A 19050-nucleotide genomic window follows, 5' to 3' on the forward strand; every position below is an offset into this window, starting at 1 on the left:
GCCAGGCAGCCGGGGTAAGGAGTTCAAGGCAGAGTCCACACCCAGGGGCCTCTCTCCAGCCGGACAATCGGCTCCCTCCTTTCCTCCTCACTGTCCTCCCACCCACCCACTCATCTACCCACCCACTCATCTACCCGGGACAGCAGCCCTTGAGCTGGGGCCCCGCTGCTGCCGCCTCCGCCTCCTTCCCGCCGCGACCCTGGACTTCCTACTGCCGCCGGAGCCGGCTTCCACGTGTGCACCCGAGCCGGCGTCTCCCCGTGCGCTTCGCTCTGGGTCTTGGTGCCTTCAGCAGACCGACCAACCGGGAGCGCGGGTCCCGGGTGGCACCTGGAGCAAGTTCTCTTCAGTTGGGCAGGGAGGTGAGCGCTTTCAGGGGCGGCGGAGCCGGGGGCCGGCCGGCGGGGAACAGTCCATGGGCTCCGACGTGCGGGATCTGAATGCCCTGCTGCCCGCCGTGCCCTCACTGGGCGGCGGCGGAGGCTGCGCCCTGCCTGTGAGTGGCGCAGCGCAGTGGGCCCCGGTGTTGGACTTTGCGCCCCCGGGCGCCTCTGCCTACGGCTCCTTGAGCGCCCCCGCGCCCCCGCCTGCCCCGCCGCCGCCTCCGCCGCCTCACTCCTTCATCAAGCAGGAGCCGAGCTGGGGCGGCGCAGAGCCGCACGAGGAGCAGTGCCTGAGCGCCTTCACAGTCCACTTCTCTGGCCAGTTCACCGGTACAGCCGGAGCCTGTCGCTATGGCCCCTTCGGTCCGCCCCCGCCCAGCCAACCGCCCTCGGGCCAGGCCAGGATGTTTCCCAACGCGCCCTACCTGCCCAGCTGCCTCGAGAGCCAGCCGACCATCCGTAACCAGGGTAAGCACCGAGCGCGGCGCCTTGGGGGAGTGCGGAGCTGCGCAACTCTACAGCCCATTATTTACTGAACTAGGACAGCCCAGACAACTGTCGCTCGTTTCTCTCTGTCTCTCACCTCCCGCTTGCCACACTTGCGCCCATTCCTGGTTCTGGTTTCCTGAATTTGATGGGCTCTATCTGAAATATGAGGGTCCTTTAGGATTCCTGAAGGTGGGGCACCGCAGCATTTCCTCAAAGTCCTCCCTAGAGGCCTGTCCCTCTGCCTTCATCAAAAGGAGACGCCGAGGCCTTTGGGGCAAGGGAATTTAGAGACCTAAAAATCTTGGATAGGGATCCCATGACCAGTAGAAAGAATTCCCGCCCGCTTTCTTTTCCCTAAACTAGGCCCGCTCAGGGAAAGTTTCTAGACTGTTCGCAGGAGCCGGGAGGGACCAACCCTCCGGTATTCCCGGACTTCTGGGCTAATGAGGCGGCATCCTATAAATCTGGGGAGCAACGAGATGGGCTGGAGGGAAAGGTTGGTGCTGCCTTGGGAGAGATGCCCAGTAGTTAAAGAGCTAGAAGCTGGTGGTTTAAGAAGCTTAGTCTTCCACCACAGGACCAAAAATAAGAAGGATTTCCCTCACTATCTTTTAATCCGAGCCGGGACCAGGGACTGGGGAACACCAGAGCTGCCTCCCGGCTCCTCGGGTCACATCGGCTGCTCCGGCTCCGTATCGGCCAAAGATAAAGAGCCGTCACGAATTGAAATGGAACTGGCTTGTTAATTTCGTATTTCTCCAGGTCTTTATTTTAATTGTACCCGCTTCGAGGTACTTCCCTTTTCGGCCAAATATCTGTTTCTAGCACTGATTTGGAGGGGTGAAGGAGACATTAACTGTTACTGTGTGTCTTTAGTATAGAAAGTAGACAGGTTTCGACTGGTGACAATGTCATTCAAATCTGTGTAATTAAAACTGGGCTCGATGTAAACTCAGGCGGTAAGAGTTTGCCCAAACCCTGAGACCAGTCGGCGGTGCAGCGAGCCCAGAACTGATTTTAGGCCTCCAACCTTTGGAAAGGAACCTAATTTTGGAGCTGGAAAGGAGCTTAGAGGCTCTCATTTTACACAATGGGAAACTGAGACCCAGAGTGGTTAAATGGCTTCTCAAGGTCTCATTGCTAGGAAATATTGATTTTCCAAATGTAATTGAAGGGGAAATGATTCAAGGTGTTATAGAAAACTGCACGTGGGAAGGAAGAGAACAGAAAAGGGAACCCTAGTCTAATTTCGTTGGTCTGGCAGCTCTTTTCGTTAATAGACAGCGGAGCGAATTTAGATAACCCAAGGTTAAGCAGCATCCTCTGTCGTTCTGTATTTGCGAATAATTCGCTTTGCGGAATTCACTTGGACAATAAAATAAAATCAGCGACAGGTTGGACTGCTAGTCCCTTATGGGAAAGAAGTTCCTCGGCATACGCCAGGCTTCCTCTCTAGGCTCGAAAATCCCACCTGGTTATTAGCGGGATTTTTCGTTGTTTTCTGCGAACTAGTGGACTGGATGGAAGTATATGATCGACTGGAGTATTCTAATATGTCAACTGCAGTGTTCCTAATTCCAAGCTGTCCTCACACTCACCTCTCCCCAGGGGGCCTGCACTTTTAGTTTCTGCTCTGAAGCCTTGATGACCCATAAAATGGGGGCATTCTGCACTCCTGCACCCCACCCCATTACTCAGGCCTTCAGAGAAACTGAACTTGCTTCAGGGCCTGAGCCTGAAGCGATTATTCCTTCCTTCTTTCCTTATCCCCGACGTGGTTCCCGAAGTGGCCATGCAGACGCTGTCCCAGGGGTCCTGGTGGTCCTCTTCTCCTGGTGGGGTCAGAAGTCATGGAAGACCTCTCTAGCCTGGAAGTCTCCTCCTTGGCCATACAAAGCCAAGGCCTGTTTCCATACCGGTTGGAGAAAGGGTGGAAAGCATACTATTCTTAGAGCAAAAACCTCCTAGTTGTTACCCTTGCAGTGTTTGTTAGCTGTATGTCTTTAGGCAAAACAATTTCCTTTAGTGCCTCAGCTGACTCATTTGTAAATCAGGGCTTCGTAAGGAACCATAGACTTGTTGAAGAAAACATTTTGAAACTATTTCAATACTATTGGTTTCCTTTGTGATTCGACCTATGTATTTTATTTTACACTGTTATCAGTGTTATTCGTGAAGGGGATTTAAAGGCTTCCCCGAATATCAAAGGGTCCAGGACAGAATAAAGGCTAAGAACCCCCTTCACTCAGTGATCTCTAATGACGGAAATCCTTCCAGATCTGAATCCTATGAAGAAGGGAAAGCCGTGTTCTGCTCATCTTTGGGACTTCATTCAGGAGTCTGGCTGCCAGAGTAGGGATAGGCATCTACCATTTCCTACAGTTGAAACCACCTCTCCTTAGCCTGGCACAGTCCTCTAGCTCCTGCTCAGTTCATAGACTGAGTCTCTAATTCCCACACGATTCCCAAGAGGGCCTAGAAATTCAGGTGTGTGCAGTGGGGTGGCCAATGGTAGACACCTTCCTTGACTATCTCGGAGTTTTAGTGACTGTAGCTCTGGGCTAGGCATTCTTCACAAACTAGGGGACCATGGAAAAACTGGGAAGGAATCTTGTTTTCTTGTATAGTATTGGGGGGGGAGTGAAGAGAGAGAGAGGGAGAGAAGGAAGGAAGGAAAGAAAGAAACAAAGAAAAAGAAAGTTATCTTTGGGAGCAACTCCATTCCCGTCCTTTTGTAAATCTAATTTAATTCCTGAATGGGCATTTTATCCCAGGGTGAGCTGCCCCTCTTTCTCCCCCCCCAGGAAATTAAAATGCAAATATAAATAAGTTGGCTCTAGACAGCGGCCATTTCAGTTTTACTTCAGGTAAGAGATGAGAAAGTGGGGTTGGAGACTGGAGGAACTGGGTGTACCCGGGTGACTTCAGGATTTGGTATCTCCTTATTGCCCTCTGGAATGGAGAATATTCAGCATCTGTCTCTTGACAGGTGATCTACCTGTTACTATCCCTTGAGAAACCTGTACAAACCGACTGGGGCCTTCTCAGAAGTAGCCAGATCTCCCAGCATTTCTTGGGCCACTGGCAGCCTTACAGCTGTCTAAGAGAGAGAGCTGGGACCAGAGATGGCCCCTCTCTTCAGGGAGAGTACAAAACCTTCTTTGGACTTGGTGGACCCAGTCCGTCAGTGTTCAGTCTCTGGGTCCCACACCCTGGTGATTGTGTGCCTGAGTCCAGTGGGGAAGGAGAGAGGGAATTAATTACCCTCTTTCTCCCTGTATTGGCTCACACTTCTCCCTCCCCTACCAGAGCTTCTTTCTGTCATGTTTTTTTTTTCCCCCAAAGAGAAGTGAGAAGGGACCGAACTTCTCAAAAGTGTGTGCCCTCCTCCCCATCCAGACAGAGTCAATTCAGAGCGGACTCAGTTCTCTTCAGAAACTCTTGCATCTTGGGCGCTACCCCAGGACTTCTGAACCCATTACCCGAGAGTGGTGGAGTAGGCGCCCAGCCTCTCCGGGTAGGAAGAACTCCAGTCTGGGAGCTGTGGTAGTGTATGTAAAGCTTCTCCAGCCACGTTGGGTGTGAGGGTTCCCAACCCCTCTACTTGTTTCGAGGATTCCCCAAATTCCTGCCCTACCCTAGGGCCAGAAAAACAGGTTGCAGGAAAGAGATTGGTGCTGTCTTCCTTGTTTTATTTCATGAAATTGCAAGCCTTCGCTGGAGAAGGATGATTTTCCCTTCCAGAGAGGTGGCTAGGATGCAGAGTGTGAGGTCTCAGGTTTCAGGACCAGCTCTGCCCCTTGCTAGCTTTGTAGCCTGGGGTGCAGTCTGAGCCTCAGTTTCCTCTTCTGTAAAACTTTGAAAGTGGGAATCGTAGCATTGTAGAGTTCGAAGGGAATTTAGCTTTAATCTAGTCCAACGCCTTCATTTTACAGAGGAGGAAACTGAGGTCCCCAGAGGTCCAAGGTACATAGATATCTTCCCTTACCCACCTCAGCGGGTTGTGAAGAACGTTCTTATTAGAGTACTAAGCCTAAGTGGAAACCACCCCTCACTGATTTTTCCTTTGGGTCACCTGGTTCTTGACACCAAACAGCCCATTGCTCCCCCCTCCCCCCCCACACAGTGGCAGTACAATTCCCTCTTTAAGCCTTGGGCTCCGTTGGAGAGGGGATCCTTAAGGCCCTGCCTGACCTTTCTTCTAGCAGTAGGAGGGGAGGGGAGTTGAAGATCGACCTCTCACGAAGGCAGTCAAGGCTACTCTGTTTAGAGGCCCAGGCTGACCGTGGGAAAGACGTTACCTTGGCCCGCCAGTGCCTCCCTCTCTCTCCCAGAGCTGGAAAACAGAAGCTTTGCCCGTTCCCTGCGCAACAGTCTTCCGTTCCCTTCCAGCTGTTATCCAGCTCCCTCCTCCCCCCACCCCCAACAAAGCCGAAAGATTGCTGCTGCTGCTGCCGCCGCAACAGCAGCAGCAGCAAGCAGGAGGGCTCCATGCTTTAACCAGCCCGCGTTTGTGATAAGCTCCTAATTTCAACAGACCTCCTTAGCTCCAGGCGTCTTCAGAACTGAACCTCTCTTATCTCTTTGGGGGGCTCGGGGACAGGCACTACCAGAAAGTGTATGTGAGGCGGGGTGGGCGCTCAGTAGCGTGGGGTACTGCGGCTGAGGTGATGCGGAGGGAGACTACTCGAGTAGTCTGGTTCAGATCGATGTGAGAAGGTCACTCGATGCTCGTGAAGGCCGGAGAGGTGAGGGAGGGAGGGAAAGAAAGCACCCGAACCTCTCCAGCCTCAGCCTAGCTCGGGTCCTCCAGGCCTTCTGGTCTGCAGGGGCCATCCTCCGTAAGCATGCGATGCCGTGGAGAGTGAGAAGAGCAGACGGGGAGAGATGCTCCGCACTGAACTGCAAGAGCGAATTCTGTCCAGCCAAGCGGGGGCTGGAAGGCAGACCGGCTTGCAGGAAGATGCGTGCCCGGCTCTGTGCAGAACGCCCGAGCTGCTGGGCGAAATGTCTTCGGAGTTCGGGGCTGAGGGAATGATCAGAAAGTACAACAAGGAGAGCATCTTGTTCGAAGTTCTTAAAACACACACACGCAACAAAAAAACAACCGGGGAAGGTGTGTGTGTGTGTGTGGGGGGCGATTAGGAATAAGAGCATTTAAAAGTTCTCCTCTTTCCTAAAAACCCTGGGTGGCGATGGCCAAATTTGTTTGGAAGCTGCGGTTTGTGGCTTTAACTGGTCAGGTCACCGCTGACAAAATAAGGAACAATTGGGGCAAGAATGATCGTCCTAACCAATGCACACGTTTTGCAAAGCATCGGGCGCGTTGTCTCCTTTGGATCAGAATATTCGTTTAGCATATCCAGCTACTCCGTTTTATAGACAGGGACACTGAGATCCAGAAAGCACAAGTTATTTGCTCAGGGTCATCGGGTTAGGAAGGGATGGCAATTTATCGAGGATTGATCTAGGGACTAGTCATGGGTCCCTGTTCACCTCGGTGCAATTTTCCTCATAATTAGTATCGTGGTAGCCTGCTATTTAGCTCATTGCAGACCATCTTATTTAATCTTTTGAGTTCCTTGAACGAACACCTGAGATTTGGATATTTGAGGCAAAAGCCTGGGGCTTTCTTTGATGCTCACACCTGCTTGCTAAAGGGGGCTCAGTTCTTAGCCCTGTTGGTCAAGTGAAAACTTAGCTGGCCACAGGAGGCTTGTTGCCCAGGGTCTGAGGGCTTCTAGGGTAGAGTGCTTTAGCTTCGGCTCCTGGGGATTCTCGGGGAGACCCCAAATCCCCGAAGAAGTACGGTGGGGTGCCTCTCTTGGGTCAGTCAGGAACGCAGGAAGTGGGAGGGGGCTGGGAGGCTCCGGAAGGGTCTTCCAGGTAAGCCAAATGTACTAGCCAGTTGTTGCTTTCCCTCTTCTTAAGAGATGGAGGGACGTTTCCCAGAGGTGGAGTAAGGAGTCATGGGTTCAAGTACCCAAACACTTGGTTTAACAGCTGTGGGGCTTTAGCCAGGTCACTTTCTCCCTCTACAGAAATAAGAAATAGTGTTATTCTCGACTCATTGAATTTCCTTAGTACCCTGCTTCAGCCAGCACTCTGCCCACAACAAGGACATTTTGCTGGTTAACTTAGATCTGTTTTCAGGGATGAGAAGATTTTCGAGTCGGAAGGGACCTTGGAGATCAATTCCTCCAGTCTCCTCATTTTACAAAATAGATGGCAAAACCCAGGGCCAAAGAAGTGACCTCCCAAGGTCATAGGTCCACTAGCAACAGAACCTGCATTTACACCCATTTGCACACTGTTCCTTATAGATGCAGTGCATTTCCCCATTACATGTCTTCATGGTTTGTAGTCATCACTCCTGGGTTCCTTTTCCCCTCCCCATCTATCCATGTCCTCCACTTTCCTTAGTCCCAGATATATAATACACACGAGAGATACCCAGGTGGGAGGGGATAGTGGTGTGAGAAAGAGCCCTGAGTTTCAGCAACCTTGGAAGCATGCCCTCTCTCCCTCCCTAATCCACACCCCTCCCAAGGTCCAGGAACTTGGGGTGGATTCTCCTATTGTCTCGGTTATTCTCCCACTCGATGTGCCCACACTGCCAACACACACACACACACACACACACACACACACACACACGCACACTCCTACCAAGAATCCAAAGTCTCTTTCTTCAGTTCCTACCTCCCAGCAGAGAGGAAGAGGGCAGGCAACTGGTATTGCTCTCAGTTTTTAGGTGGAGAAAACAAGTAGTAAAAATAGAAATAGCACAGGACAGCAGAGAGAGCCAGGTTTGGAGTCAGATGACCTATGTTTTTGAGCAAGGCATTTACCTACTTTAGGACTCAGTTTTCTTATTTGTAAAATGAGGAAATTGGACTAGGTGGCTTCTAAGGTCCTTTCCTTTCAGCTCAAAGTTTATAAGTCCATTCAATAAAATGATTCATTTCTCCATACTACACAATATCTGGGTACTAAACGAATCCAATACAATTCAGTAAGGAGTCCTATCCTTTCACCCGAGTTGAATCTGTGTGAAGTTTTTGCTCACAACTACTACATAGGGTAGTCAGAGTTGAGCATTATTCTCCCCCATTTAACAGATGAGAAGACTAAGTTCTCAAGACACCATTTGATTGGCTCAGAGTCTCATACAAAATATTTGGGGGGGAATGATAGGGAGCCAAGGCGGTGTTCTGGTCTCCTGGGCTGGGAACGCAGTGAAAGATGGCCCAACCCGGAGACACCCTCACCGAGAAGGGCCCGAAGCTGAGGCAGAAGGTCTGTTTTCCCCAAACACCACTCCGATAGCAGCTAGCTTGAGGGAGCCGGGTGTAAACGGTGATGAGCAGAGGAGCAGCCGACTGATAACATTTACTCAGTAATTACATTTCTTTTTTTTTTGGTCGGACTTGTTTAACTGGCTCCAAGTCATTAATGAAAGTTGGTGCCGGGGCTGTTGATTTACGGTTTGGTGTTACTGAAGGGTCAGCAGAACGGATTCATTTCACTCTCTGAATCTGCTCGGTCCCTGGAAGAGTCCGGCTCTGGGGTTTTTGAGAGAGCAACTTTCTCTAGGAGGGGAAAGTTGAGTTTTAGTGGCGCTGCCCAAGACTTTTGAATCCTGAGGACCTAGAAAGCAATCCATTAGGAGATAGTCGAGAGTGGATTTTGAATGGGGGCCGAGACTAGGTATGTCTCCTTCGCTCTTTTCCGCTCCGCTCCCTTCCCCTGCTCTCTCCTCCCCTGCCTTTCCCTCCTCTCCCCTCCTCTTCCCTCTCCTCTCAACCCCAATCCTTATGGCACTTAATAGGAGGGGAATAGGGTAAGAAGGGATGATTTGGATGGTTTTACCCAATGTTGATGGGAAGGAAGATGAGGAGAGGGAAAATTCTCGTCCGACACATGGGGCTGGGGAGGCGGAACCGGAGAGCCTCTACCCTTAGGATGGCACCAAGCAAGGGAAGCTGGCCTCACTAACTCTTGTGCTTCTTCTTGCTGCTCCCAGGATACAGCGCGGTCACTTTTGACGGAACACCCAGCTACGGGCACACGCCCTCGCACCATGCGGCGCAGTTTCCCAATCACTCCTTCAAACACGAGGACCCCATTGGTCAGCAGGGCTCTTTAGGTAAGGACGAAGAGAAAAACCGTGGCCCTGCCCACTCCTGCCCCCACTCAAGCCAGTCTGGGTTCGTGCCATTGTGGTTTAAGGAAGGTTAGTGTGATGGGTGCAGAAAGAGGCCACGGGTCCCTCCGCCTGATCACCCCCTCCCTCCAACTTCAGCCCCAGGGTTTGGGAAGGGAAGCAAAAGATGATGTTGATTCCCCTACTGTACTATCCTGCTATTCACCTCCAGAACCAGGACCAGACCCTAGACCAAGACAGGCAGAGGCCTAGTAAGCCACATCCAAGATCATATTGAAAACCACTTGTTTATAGCAGCTTTAATTATGGGGTTTGCAGCACCAACCTAGCTAAATTTGGAAAGGCTCATTAGCAGAAAACCAGGCACCAGGTGTGTTCATTTCTTTTTTGGGTGGTGGGGTAACAGTAATTCATTCCGGGCAGGACTGGATGGAGCTTTGACCTTAAAAGTAGTTGACCTGGGTTCACTTCTATCTCTGACACTGTGACCATGGGCAATTGCTCAATGCTCCATGGAATGTATTAAAACTTTAAACTGATTCAGTTACCCACCTTGATGAAGGCAATTTCCACACCAGGAGTTCCTTAAGCTGATGAAACCATAAGTTCTCCCCTTCTCCAAATGCCAACCCAACAAGGTCATAAAGAACCTTTTACTAATGCATGAAGGGTTTAAAATATGCTGGTGACAGGAATATCAACTTGGCAAAATCGAATCGTTTGGCTATTTTGAAGTACATTTAAAAGAATACATAGTTTAAATGCCAGGGTTGTCACCCTGGACCCAGGGACCTGTATTAAAGTCCTGGACCTGGACTTAAATTAAATCAAGTCATTAGCCATTACATACAGAGAAGACTTGAAGCCTCCAGTGGTCAGGAATACCATGTTGGGATGGTTGTGTGTGTGAAGGGAGCAGCACAATTTTCAAATCGGGGAGAGGAACCAGGACAAATTTCAAGTCATGTCTAGAGGGTAGAGACCTTGTTCGAGTTCTGCCCACCCAACAAAAAATGTGGCTCCACTCCTTATGTAAACTTCCCTCTCTCATCTCTGCCCTTTTACAGGCGAGCAGCAATACTCCGTGCCTCCCCCGGTCTATGGATGCCACACGCCCACCGACAGCTGCACCGGCAGCCAGGCCCTGCTGCTCCGGACTCCCTACAACAGGTAAAAATTCTCCATGCCTTCTCACCCTCGAAGCCAGAGGAACCCCGTAATACTGTCCTCAGCATGAAAAGCTGTGTCCTTACAGGGAAAGAATGACCTGTGCGCTGTCCTGGGTCCTGGGATACAACTTGGGGCCTGTCTGTAAATGGCACCGGGAGTGGCAACTCCTTGTCAGAAATGCTGGGGGCTTAGGGCAGCTCATGGCACCCCCATTCCATAATCCCAAACCAGGAAGGATCGATGATATTATGAGGAATTGAGTTCAGCTTATTGAGACTTTTCTTAAATATATATCTGAAACTCCCAGGCAGAAAGGGACTGACTGGTCAACAAAAGCTCACCTTGCTCCTAGCTCCTAAATTCAGGGATCACTCTCCTTTTCTTAGCATTTCTCTTGAGGTTATTCTAAACCCTAACAAGGATGATAAATAAAGCAATGTCAGTCTAAACATTATTAATAATAATAACAACAACCACCATTTTATCGGAACTCCAGCTGATGAAAAGAGGTAAAGATAACAAAGATGATGATGGTGTGTGTGTGTGGGGGGGGGTTAGTGATGATGACAAGGACGCTACTAAGGCTGCCTGGATAAGATAGCATTCCTTAGAGTCGGGAAGTCGTGGCTCCAAGTCCTTTCTCACACAGGTTATGTGACCTTGGACAAGTCACTTAGCCCCTCACTGACTCCAGGACACTCAGACCAAGAGTAGCAGAGAAATTGCTGAGGTTTCACATCTTTGTTGTATGTAATGACTCACGAATTGGTTTAATACAAAATGCTTTGATAGAGAGAAAGTTTCTTCATCAGAAGTTTCCAGTATCAATCACACCACAGATCAGGTCTCTCCCCCACCTCCATGTTGTTAATAACAATGATACTGGTCATAGGGAAGCTATGCGGTTCAGTGGATAGAGTTTTTGATTTGGAGTTAACAAGACCTAGTTTAGTTTCTGATACTGCCTCTGTGACCTTCTGCAAGTCATTTAACCGCTGTGAGACACCGTTTTGTCATCTGTAAAATGGGACTAATAATAACTATGTATCTGCCTCTCTCCTTGTGAGGTTCAAAGGAAATAATATATAGAGAGCTTTGTAAAATCCAAGCTATAATAGGAATGGAAGCTCGTTATTTTTAAGCGGGTGTGCTGTGAAAAGTTAGCAGGTTTTCATCATAAACAGGAACTAATTAACAATTGGATGTGCGAAGATGGCCAGGGCAGTGCCTTCTCTTAATAATAGCTTACTTTCTGTAGAGCTGGAGTTCTTAAAGGGGGGGGTGAAGTTAGGAAAAAACTACCTTTATTTCGGTATCATTAGTTTCCTTTGTCATACAATGTATTTCATTTTATGCCATTAAAAACATAATTCTGAGAAGAAGAAGCTCATAGGCTTCCCCAGACTTCCCAAGGTGTCCAGGACACAATATTATTATTATTACCATTTGACAAAAAGGGAAACCGAGTTCCTGAAACGAGGAAAGGATTTGTCTAGCAAACAGCTAGTAAACATCCGAGGTCTGAGAATTGCTTCCCATTAGGGGTGACTCTCCGGCAATATTCTCAGGAGGCATCGGAGTGTAGTGGAAAGGGGTGGATTCTTTGGCGGAGTCGGTTTCTAGGCCTCGGTTTCCTCGCCTGAAAAATCGGGGTGGGAGGCTGGATCAGAAGCTCTCGAAGATTCCACACAACTTTAACTCTGATGATCATTCATCATCGGGGGGCTTCTTCCTCTCCCTTTACCCTTTGGGAACCTCGGAAGGCCTTCGGCGATCGGGCTGCGCTCTCTCCCCAAGCGCCGCCTCGCGGGGTCGCGGCCCGAGGAGCCGTCGGGACCGGTCCGGGAGCCCGAATAGCTCGCAGGCTGCTAGCGGTGTCGGCCCCGCAGCCGCCGCCGTCGCGGGGAGGCAGCCCCAGCTTGGGCCCTTTGTCCTGCTCTCGGGAGCTTTGAGAGAAGCTTTCCTTCCCTCTTCCGCACGCCCCCTCCCCCCCTTCCCTCCCCCAAATTTATTCTTCAACTTTTGGTGAACTTGGCTTCAGTCCCGCGACTCCGATAGGGTTGCTTAGTAACTCGGGCGCAGACAGCGGCCGCAGCCAGGGACTGGAGGGGAGGAGGTGGGGATAGGGATGGGATAGGGGTGGGGGGAAGCAGGGAGGAAGAGGGGAAGTAGCCGCGTTGTTTTCCGCCTCCCCATTGGCCTCTCATTACCTCATCGTCCCCCTCCCCCGCCTGGGGGGGAGTCCTGATACTTCCCATTATCCCCCCCCCAACTCCTCTCCCTTCTGTGAGGGGGGGCAGGGCTGACGTCAAAGGGAAGGAGGCTGTGAGGTAATGAAGGAAGGAAAAAGGCCTGTCGGGAGAGATTGAGTAGGGGGCGGGTGGGAGTGACAGAGACTGGTCCCTCAGGTGGGGGGAGGGGATCGAGGCTCTGGGCGAATGCACCTGAGGGCCTCCCGAACCCCAGCTTTATGCTCTATCAAGCCTGCTCTTTGCGAAGCTATATGTGTGTGTGTTGGGGGGAGGTGAGTCCCGACTAGCCCTTCCACAGACCCCTTTCTCTCTCGTCCCGGCATAATATGGGGCCCGGTCTGTGGCCTGCAATCTATTGCATTTTGTGGGTCCAAAAGACAGCGCAGGTCAGTGCACTGTAGCTAGTTTGCAGGAGGTAGAATTGGTCCCGCAGCCTGGCTCGTCCGCTCCCGCTAGGTCCCCGAGGATTGCTGCAGTCGGGTTTGTCTTCACCACTCTTTCTGCCGCGACAGTGCCCTCAGCTTCGTTGGATTCCGGGTCGATCGAGAATGGGACCTGGAGCAAGGGTGGGGCCCCCTGGCCCCGCGGTCCATGCGGGCTGCTCCTGAGTAGTCCCCCACCACGGGGTGGGGGCTGCGGAGGGCGGGGCAGAGCGAGGATCCTGCCAGCTGTCGGGGTTGTGGACCCCAGGAGCTTTTTGACAGTGCCTTGCCTGGGCTGGAGCCCCCAGGCCTAGGGTCACACTTTCAGAAGTGTCTTTTCGGCCCTTTCCGGGCCTTGGGCGTGGACCTTGACCTTTCTTCGCTCACTCCACCCTACCCAACTCTCCCGGCACATCGGGAGCATCCCTTTGCAAGCTTCGAAGGAGCGAGATGCCCAAAGCCATAGTGGGGGAGTGCGAACGCTTGCTTTGGGAAAGTGGAGGGGGGGGGGGGACAGCCGGGCGCCTCTGGGGACTCCAGGAAAAGAGAAGGGATTGGAACAGGAAATCGGGCTCGGGGGAGCTGGAGGAATCTGGCGAGGCTCTGGGAAGTGTGGCTGCGACCCACTAACACACACACCCTTCCCTCCCCTCCTCCCAGCCCTTGGGACCCCGGGGGAGGGAGGTCACCTCCTCTTTCCCGCTCTGAGCCAGATCTCTTTTAATTAAAGTGATCTAGGAGGTGCCTGGGGTTTGAGTTGGGCCTTTTCCAGGCCCGGGGGCGGAAGCCTTGGCTAAGGAGCCCGCAGCCGAAGGAAGGGAGGATACCAGTCCTCTCCCCCAAATCCCCTCAAGGCCAGGCTGTGTCCCGAGGCTGTCTGCCTGCGTGTTGGAGGGAGCGTGTCACGCTACTGTCCAAAGCTCAGAACCAGGGACTTGACTGTACAAGGCAACTCTTAGGGATCAGTGGCCCAGACAGCTGTCAAGACCTTCTTCTTCTTCTTCTTCTTCTTCTTCTTCTTCTTCTTCTTCTTCTTCTTCTTCTTCTTCTTCTTCTTCTTCTTCTTCTTCTTCTTCTTCTTCTTCTTCTCCTCCTTCTTCTTCTTCTCCTCCTTCTCCTCCTTCTCCTCCTTCTCCTCCTTCTCCTCCTTCTCCTCCTTCTCCTCCTTCTCCTCCTTCTCCTCCTTCTCCTCCTCCTCCTTCTCCTCCTCCTCCTCCTTCTCCTCCTTCTCCTCCTCCTCCTCCTTCTTCTTTCCTTCTTCTTCTTCTTCTCCTTCTTCTTCTTCTTCTTCTTCTTCTTCTTCTTCTTCTTCTTCTTCTTCTTCTTCTTCTCCTTCTCCTTCTTCTTCTCCTTCTCCTTCTCCTTCTCCTTCTCCTTCTCCTTCTCCTTCTCCTTCTCCTTCTCCTTCTCCTTCTCCTTCTCCTTCTCCTTCTCCTTCTCCTTCTTCTCCTTCTTCTTCTCCTCCTCCTCCTCCTTCTTTTTTACCACTTCCCCTTTAATCTACTATTTCTCCGAAGGACCTGCCTCACCCAGCTGGGATGCTCTGGGGCCAGGGAATGAGAAATTGTAGAAGGACTCTTTTCCCGGAGGTTTCCCCCTCCCAGAATCCTTTGGTGAGCACTGCTTAGCATACTTCTTTCTCTTGTGAATGATCTCTCTCCTCAAATAGGAGGCCTCCTTTCCCGTACTAATCTTAAAACTCAACTACTTGAAGGCAATTGGAATATCCCAAAGTCATCCATCTTCACTTCTCAGTGAACGACTAAGACTTCTTATTATCGTTTGGAAGTTGGAAAAGTCCTGTGGATATCTGAGAAGCCCAGATTGTAGATTTACAGCTGAAAGTGACCTTCAGGTTCATTGAATTCAATTCTTTCATTTTACAGCTGAAGAAACTGAGGCCAGAAGAGCATTTAAATTATATGCAATGGCTCATGATTTGATTTAATACAAAATGCTTGCATAGATATGTACTCCCTCATTGGAAGTTCCCAATATCAGTGACATCACAGATCTGGTCTCCTTCCCACCCCAACATTGTTAGTAGCAATTATGATGGTAATGATTATGGTGATAGGGAACATAAATTCAGGGCTCTTTTCCCCCTTCAAGCTTGCTCCTAATTCAGTTTATAATATGTGCCATGGGCAAGGGACAGTGTCAGTTCCTGGGAATGCAAGGATAAAGCCCTTGCAAACAAAAATCTTATTTTTTTTACAGAGGAATCTAAGTGCAGAGAGAAGGCAATACAATTTAGACACAAAATAATAAAAAAAATAATCTCAGTTGAGAGAGTATAGTAATAACTTGGCAGTTAGTGGAAGAGTGGATCGAGTACCTTGCTTAGAGTCAGGAAGATTTATCATCCTGAGTTCAACTTTGACTTCAGACACTAACAAGCTGTGTGATCCTGGCCAAGTCACTTAACCCTGTTGGCCTCAGTTTTCTCATGTGTAAAAAAAAAATGTACTGGAGAAGGAAATGGCAAACCATTCCAGTAGATTTGCCAAGAAAACCTCAGATTGGGCCACAAAGAATCAAACACAATGGAAAAACAACATTAATAACTAGCATAGTGAGGAGAAGCCTTTATAGGAATGGGTGCTTAAACTGGCCTTCCAAAAGAGTTGGGTAAGGCAAAGGAGTGGAAGTTGGTGTACCGGGCAAAGTCCAGGAGGCTGGCCAGTCACCACAGGAGATTTGCCTTTCCCATGACTACATCTTTCTCATACTTTTTTGCATTTCTTCGTATCCCCAGATTTGAGAACAGCGATGGGCACTTGGGTGCTTGATAAATGCTTGTTGTTCATGCCTATGATGATAGCTTAGAAGGAGGAGGCAATAAGCATCTAGATAGCTCCAACTATGGGCAGGTACTGTGCTAAGCACTTTCAAAAATATCTCATTTGATTCTCCACAATAACCCTGTGAAGTAGGGGTTATTATTATCCCCATTTTACTGTTGAGAAAACTGAGGCAAGCAGAGATTAAGTGACTCGTCCAGCATCACAAAGCTAATAACTTTTTTTTTGGTTAGGTAATTGGGGTTAACTGACTTCCCCAGGGTCACATACCTAGTAAGTGTTAAGTGTCTGAGGTCAGATTTGAACTCAGGTCCTTCTGAATCCAGGGCCAGTACTCTATCCACTGCACCACCTAGCTGCCCCAGCTAATAAATTTCTAAGGCTGGATTTGAACTCAGTTTGTTTCTGTCTCCAGTCCCAGCCCTTAATTCCCCAGGACACTGGCTGCCCAGTTTAGCATTTATATAGTACATTAAGGTTTAAAGAGCTTTCTATACTTCACCAGATGTAAAGATAAAAGGGACAGGGTACAGATGATTCTCAAATGATTTTTGTGCAGATCAATTGCCCATTCTTTTCAATATTCTATCTTACTTTTAATATGTATACTTACTATACTTTGAATATATACCTACAATATGCCATCAATCCTTCATGTACATGTTTTTCTTATTGAAGAATGAAATTTCCCTTACACACACACACACACACACACACACAACTATGTTGGCTAGTGATGAAAAATAATAGGAAATGAACTGAATAATTTCTAAACAAAAGGAGATTAGACCCTTTATATCTTCAGCTTCAGTCTTTGATTTATGACCACCCTCATCATCTTTCTTTTTTCTTTTCCTTTTTAACTTGCTATTATTCTTTTATATTTACTGGTATGCAGACTGTTATACAAGTAGATAAAATAAAGTTTTTTTTTTTGTGGGGCAATGGGGGTTAAGTGACTTGCCTGAGGTCACACAGCTAGTGAGTGTCAAGTGTCTGAGGCTGGATTTGAACTCAGGTCCTCCTGAATCCAGGGCCAGTTCTTTATCCACTGTGCCACCTAGCTGCCCCCAAAATAAAGGCTTTTTAAGAAAAGACATTTTGTAAGAAAGAAAAAAGTTATTAAATTTTTTTGGACTAAAAAATAACATCCGCATATTGGATGGCATTGAAAAAGCATCTATTATGTGCTTACTATGAACAAAGATCACTTTTATTAAGCTGACTTCTGGGATACTGAAGTAATGAGTGTTGTTTAGTGGTGTCCAACTCTTTGTGACCCCATTTGGGGTTTTCTTGGCAAAGATACTGGAATGGTTTGCCATTTCCTTCTCCAGCTTATTTTACAGTCGAGGAAACTGAGGCAAACAAGATGAAGTGACTTGCCCAGGGTCACATGGCTAGTAAATCTCTGAGGCCAGATTTGAACTCATGAAGATGAGAATTTCCAACTACAGGTCCCATACTCTATCCCCTGCACCACCTAGCTGTAGCTGAAAATAATGAGTGGGGGTATACAAATTGTAATTGTGCCATTTAAAACATCATCATCATTATTAGTCACATTTACCTGGTTAATAAATAATTATTGATTGATTAAAAAGTGTCATAGCATTTCACCTCAAGGAAATTCTTGGTTGAAATTCAAAATCTCTCTTTGTTTTCCCAGACATTCTTCCACCCTCTCCTTCTCCTAAGCAATGAGTCTCAGAATTTACATTAAATTAGACAGAAATTTGGAGAGACACATATATGGGAGGGGTAAGTGTGAGACTAGGGATAGGAACCATCTCTAGTTAACCTTCAGAAAGAATAATGTCGTTCTTTATTTCTCTTCTGAACCGAAGGAGGACATAACCAAGGGTGACTTAGGTCTGTCCCATGACATCTGCTTTTGTGACCCTCTGGATCTTAGATGTGTGAAAGGCTAGACTGCTGTGGCAGAGTTTTTTATTCTATTTCCTCCATATACCCAGACCAATATGTTTGCCAAGGGCCAGGGATCAAGCTTTTTTTTTTTTTAATGGATGTTTATGTCCTTCTTGGAATTTCTTCCCAACTCAATCAGTTAATCAGCAAGGATTTATTAAGCTCTTGCTACATCTCAGTACAGTGCTGAGTGCTGGGGTTACAAAAATCATTGAAGATAATCCCTCCCTTCAGGAAGCTTACATTTTGATGGTTTCCTTCCAAAGGTGACATTTATCACAAGATGTTCTCAGGGTGGCGCTGGAATCTGTATCTTAGTAGCTACAGCTGGAAGGGACCATGGGGCCAACTAGTCCAATCCCCTTCATTTTACAGATGAAGAACCTTTGGCCCAGGGAAGTTAAGTGGTTTATTATACAGATAATCAGCCTCAGAGGTAGGATTTGAACCCAGGTCTTCTGACACCAGACCAGTGTTCTTTCCACTGTTCCACAGCTCGATACATTTTTCAGATGGGGACACCAAGGCACAGAGGAATGCAGTGGTTTGCCCACTATCACAGAGGCTGTACTAAGCATCAGAGTCATGATTTGAACCCAAGATTTCAAAATGGCTCCGAAACCTCCCCAGCTATCGTGGATAGTCCATTACTCATTCATTGAGCATCTCATATGTCTCATACACAAGCCATTAGCTCTACCTATGGGACCAATCCTGGATTCTCTCTGAGGCACCCCAGGGGATGTATCTGGAGGCAGAGCCTTGATCTTGTCTCAAAGTATCCATTCACTAAGCAACCTTCGGACTTCAAGCTTTAAATAAGGAATTCTTAGCCAGGGTCGGTGAGCTTATTTTTTAAAAAATGTCGACAATGGTTTCAATATGATTGGTTTCTTTGTAATACTGTGTATTTTATTTTATGCATTTAAAAACATTCTGAGCATGTATCCATAGACTTTACCGGACTGCCAAAGGGAACCACGTCACAAAATAGGTTAAGAGCTACTGCAGTTTGAGATCTTTTTCATATTAACCCCCAGAGTGAGAAATTCTGAGTGTCGAGTTCCCACCTAGGAAACATAATCTCCACATGGAGACCTTTCTGCCTCCTCTGCACAGGAATGAGTGTAACTCCTGAATACTTCCTGATTACTCAGAGGAAGGCACTGGGGCGAGGGTGTAAGGCAGCCTCGCTCTCAATTTATTAGATAGAAAGAGTCTTGGTTCCCACTTCTTTTTCTGGGAACTGCCTTTCTGTAGCTCCTTCCTTCCCTCCATCTGTTGTTGTTCAGTCGTGTCAAGATTCTTCATTGATCCCATTTGGGATTTTCTTGGTAAAGGTACTGGAGTGGTTTGCCATTTCCTTCTCCAGCTCATTTTACAGATGAGGAAACTGAGGCAAATAGGGATTAAGTGACTTGCCCAGGGTCATCC

General features: G+C 48.7%; 1 protein-coding gene across 3 annotated transcripts in view; it reads left to right on the forward strand.

Annotated features, from left to right (window-relative positions):
• Positions 1-415: 415 nt before the first annotated feature.
• Positions 416-19050, forward strand: part of WT1 (WT1 transcription factor) — a 64766-nt gene continuing 46131 nt past the window's right edge. For 2 of the 3 annotated variants that reach the window (XM_043971717.1, XM_043971719.1), the window contains exons 1-3: positions 416-851; positions 8899-9021; positions 10107-10209. In XM_043971717.1, coding sequence (XP_043827652.1) covers positions 416-851; positions 8899-9021; positions 10107-10209 — 662 coding nt within the window. Of the gene's footprint in view, positions 852-8898; positions 9022-10106; positions 10210-11336; positions 11340-19050 lie in introns of all 3 variants that reach the window. The other variant, XM_043971718.1, reaches the window with a different exon arrangement.

This window comes from Dromiciops gliroides, chromosome 6 (genome assembly GCF_019393635.1).
Source record: "Dromiciops gliroides isolate mDroGli1 chromosome 6, mDroGli1.pri, whole genome shotgun sequence".
NCBI lineage: Eukaryota > Metazoa > Chordata > Mammalia > Microbiotheria > Microbiotheriidae > Dromiciops > Dromiciops gliroides.